General features: G+C 50.5%; 1 protein-coding gene across 1 annotated transcript in view; it reads left to right on the forward strand.

Annotated features, from left to right (window-relative positions):
- TGFB1 (transforming growth factor, beta 1) overlaps window positions 1-4223 on the forward strand; it is a gene marked incomplete at its 3' end in the record, with an annotated part of 26404 nt that overhangs the window by 8497 nt on the left and 13684 nt on the right. Inside the window, exon 3 of the mRNA XM_011984137.1 lies at window positions 2576-2693. Coding sequence (XP_011839527.1) covers window positions 2576-2693 — 118 coding nt within the window. The remainder of the gene's footprint in view (window positions 1-2575; window positions 2694-4223) is intronic.

A 4223-nucleotide genomic window follows, 5' to 3' on the forward strand; every position in this document is an offset into this window, starting at 1 on the left:
TTCAAGTGATTCTCCTGCCTCAGCCACCTGAGTAGCTGGGATTACAGGCATGCACCAACACACTGGGCTAATTTTTGTATTGTTAGTAAAGATAAAGTTTTATCATGTTGGCCAGGCTTGTCTCGAACTCCTGCCCTCAAGTGATTCTCCTACCTGAGGCTCCCAGAGTGCTGGGATTACAGGCGTGAGCCTCCGCACCAGGAATCTAGAGCGCTTTTAAACGTTCAGACTCTTTGCATCCTAGGACGTTAAACACTTAGAAGGCTGGAATCTTAGGAGTTGGACTCTTTAAGGACACAGGATTCTTGAAAGTTGGGATCTCTGAAAAGGTTGGGGACTCTAGAATCATGCTGTCCGATGTGACAGCCGCTAGTCACATTTAATTTTATTAAAATTTAAAGTATTTAAAATTAAATTAAAAATTTAGGGCCAGGCATAGTGGCTCACATCTCTAATCCCAGCACTTTGGGGAGCCGAGGCAGGCAGATTGCTTGAGCCCAGGAGTCCGAGACCAGTCTGGGAAACATTTTGAAACTTGGTCTCTACAAAAAATACTAAAATTAGCCTGTTAACGGTGATGTGCGCCTCTAGTCCCAGCTACTCAGTAGTCTGAGGTGGGAGGATTGATTGAGCCCAGGAGGTCGAGGCTATAGTGAACTGTGATTGCACCACTGCACTCCAGCCTGGGTGATGGAGCGAGACCCTGTCTCAAAAAATATATATATAGGCCAGGTGTGGTGGCTCATGCCTGTAATCCCAGCACTTTGGGAGGCCAAGTGGGTGGATCACTTGAGGTCAAGAGTTCAAGTCCAGCCTGGCCAACATGGCAAAACTCCATCTCTACTAAAAATACAAAAATTAGCCAGGTGTGGTGGCGGGCACCTGTAATCCCAGGTACTCAGGAGGCTGAGATGGGAGAATCGCTTCACCCTGGGAGGTGGAGACTGCAGTGAGTGGAGATCATACCATGCATTCCAGCCTGGGCAACAGAGCGAGACTCTGTCTCAAAAAATAAAAATGAAAAACAAATCCTCATTCTCACTGGTTGTATTTCTAGTGCTCTATAGTCACATGTGGTTAGCAGCTACTATTTTGGATGTTGCAGATAAAGAACATTTCCAGAAAGTTCTTTAGGACAGCTCTAGAAGATAGGGAACTTCCAAGAGGACCGGGGCATCTGGAAGGGCTGGAGGCTCTAGCAGTTTCTATGAGCTAGAATCCACATCAGAGGGAATGTTAAACTCATACGATGGTAGATTTCAGACTTTCATAGTGAGAGAACTTTGTCCTATGTTAGCTTGGCCTCTTGGAGTCTGGGGAATTCAGCTTTATTCTGCAGGCCCTGGAGTGGTCTATCCAGCCCCAGAAAATTCTTCTTCTTTTTTTTTTTTTGTGATGGAGTTTTGCTGCTGTTGCCCAGGCTGGAGTGCAATGGCACGATCTCAGCTCACTGCAACCTCTGCCTCCCGGGTTCAAGCGATTCTCCTGCCTCAGCCTCCTGAGCAGCTGGGATGACAGGCGTGCGCCACCACGCCCAGCTAATTCTGTATTTTTAGTAGAGACGGGGTTTCTCCATATTGGTCAGGGTGGTCTCGAACTTCTGACCTCGGGTGATCTGCCTGCCTCGGCCTCCCAAAGTGCTGGGATTACAGGTGTGAGCCACTGCGCCCGGCCCAGAAAATTATACTACACAGATGCTGGGTGCCTCCAGCATCTAGGTGCGGCTTGGCAGACTCTTGGGTTTATAGAACATTAGTCTTCTAAAGCTTCTCAGGCTCATTAAATGTGGAAATCTTGGGATATTATCAAACATTTGAATCACAAAATGACTTCTAAGTTACTGACTTAGAATTCAGGGTGTCACATTTGCAGAACTGCATGCTCAGCAAACCCCAGAATGTTTGCAGCAGAATTTTATTGTATTTGTTATTTATTTATTTATTTATTAATATTATTTTGAGACGAAGTCTCATCCTGCCACCCAGGCTGGAGTGCAGTGGCGGGATCTTGGCTCACTGCAATCTCTATCTTCCGGGCTCAAGCAATTCTCCTGCCTCAGCCTCCCAAATAGTGGGGACTACAGGCGCACGCCACCATGCCTGGCTAATTTTTGTATTTTTAGTAGAGATGGGGTTTCACCATGTTGGCCAGGCTGGTCTTGAACTCCTGACCTCAAGTGATCCACCGCCTTGGGCTCCCAAAGTGCTGGAATTACAGGCGTGAGCCACTGTGCCCGGCCCAGAATGTTAGCAGCAGAATTTTAGCATTGTGGGCTGTCCACGCTGAGTGGGGCTTAGCATTTCACCAATGAGGAAACAGGCCGGAGAAGGCAAGAAAACACGTTCGACTGAGCTGTGTGAAGGTGTCTTGACCGCAGCCTGGGCGTTTTCTCCACCCTTCCTCTCACGGGTGCTGTGGGGGAGGATGGGTGCCACAGGACCACACAGCGTGGCTGTCTGAGAAGGTAGTGCGTGGGAACTTTCTGGAAGCAGATGGGGTGAAGGGTTGAGTTAGTATATGAGGGGGCGTGGCAGCATATACCCACTGTCTCTCTCCCAACTTCATCATCCTCTAGAAATACAGCAACAATTCCTGGCGATACCTCAGCAACCGGCTGCTGGCGCCCAGCGACTCGCCGGAGTGGTTGTCTTTTGATGTCACCGGAGTTGTGCGGCAGTGGTTGAGCCGCGGAGGTGAGGATCACTTGTGTGTCCCACCCCTGTTTCTCAATGGGGTGCACCCCATTGTGTTGTCTTGGGGTCACTTTACCTAAGATCCCTCTCCACCCCATACTGGTGTGAAAGTACTGAGACCTGGCTCCCCTCTGTGGCCTGGAAACCCGAGTGATTGGCTAATCTGTTTCCTGAGCACCTCTCTGCCCTGCCCTGTGATGGGTGATGCTAAGGACAGAGCAATGACCAAATCAGCCCCATCCTTGCCCTCATAGAGCTCATATAGTTCATTGGGTGGGTAGCTGGGGAACAGACCTGTAAGGCAGTGATGACCCAGAGTGGGTGGGACCGGGATGGGGAGCCCAAAGAAGGTACCTGACCCAGCCCAGAATCAGGGAGGGCTTCCTGGAGGAGGGGCACCATAGCTGATGTTGAAGGGATGAGTAGAATGGTCAGGAAAAGGAGAGGTGTAAGAGTATTCTGGGGCTGGGCACGGTGGCTTACACCTATAATCCCAGCACTTTGGAAGACTAAGGAGGATGGATCGCTGGAGTTCAGGAGTTTGAGAGCAGCCTGGGTAACATGGCAAAACCTGGTGTCTACAAAAAAATACAAAAATTAGCTATGCATGCTGGTGCGCGCCTATAGTCCCAGCTGCTTGGGAGACTAAGGTGGGAGAATCACCTGCGCCTGGGAGGTCGAGGCTGTAGTGAGCCATAATCACAGGACTGCAATCCAGCCTACACGAAAGAGTGAGATCCTATCTCAAAAAAAAAAGGAAAAAAAGTGTTCCAGGCAAGGGGAACAGTCTGTGCAAAGGCCCAGAGGCCAGAGAGCCTAACTCATTTGATCTGTCCCAGAGATGATTGTCTCTGTCCAGTTCCTGGCAGGGGCCATGGTGCCCATATCTCTCTCCCTCACCTCCCTCTCATTTATGCTTTTATTCCGTCATTGCCCACAGGTTCCTGCTGTGTGTCTGGCCCTGTGCTGGGTGGTGTGGGCGACATAGTGGTAACCAAGACAGCCCTCAGTTCTGCCCTCATGGGGTCCACAGTCACTTCTGGACACCGAAGAGATCTTGCCCCACCAGGCAGGAATGACCTGGAATGATTGAGGATGGGACGGGGAGGCACGGGCAGAGAGGACAAGGCTGGGACAGAGAGGCATGCAGGATGGGGGATGCCCTAAGCGCTGTTGGGAGCCCAGAGAAGGCTCCCAGACCCATCTGGGGAGTCTAGGAGGGCTTGCTGGGTGAGCGTGATTATGTGGAGACTCACAGGATAAATAGTAGTTTGGCCACATGAAAAAACAGGGATTAGGGGGCACGGTGACTCACACCTGTAATCCCAGCACTTTGGGAGGCCAAGGAGGGTGGATCACAAGGTCAGGATATCGAAATCATCTTGGCTGACAAGGTGAAGCTCCGTCTCTACTAAAAATCCAAAAAAAGAAAAAGTTAGCCGGGCATGGTGGTGGGCGCCTGTAGTCCCAGCTACTCGGGAGGCTGAGGCAGAATGATGTGAACCCGGGAGGCAGAGCTTGCAGTGAGCC

The sequence above is a fragment of the Mandrillus leucophaeus genome, unplaced genomic scaffold (assembly GCF_000951045.1).
Source record: "Mandrillus leucophaeus isolate KB7577 unplaced genomic scaffold, Mleu.le_1.0 Scaffold106, whole genome shotgun sequence".
Taxonomy (NCBI): domain Eukaryota; kingdom Metazoa; phylum Chordata; class Mammalia; order Primates; family Cercopithecidae; genus Mandrillus; species Mandrillus leucophaeus.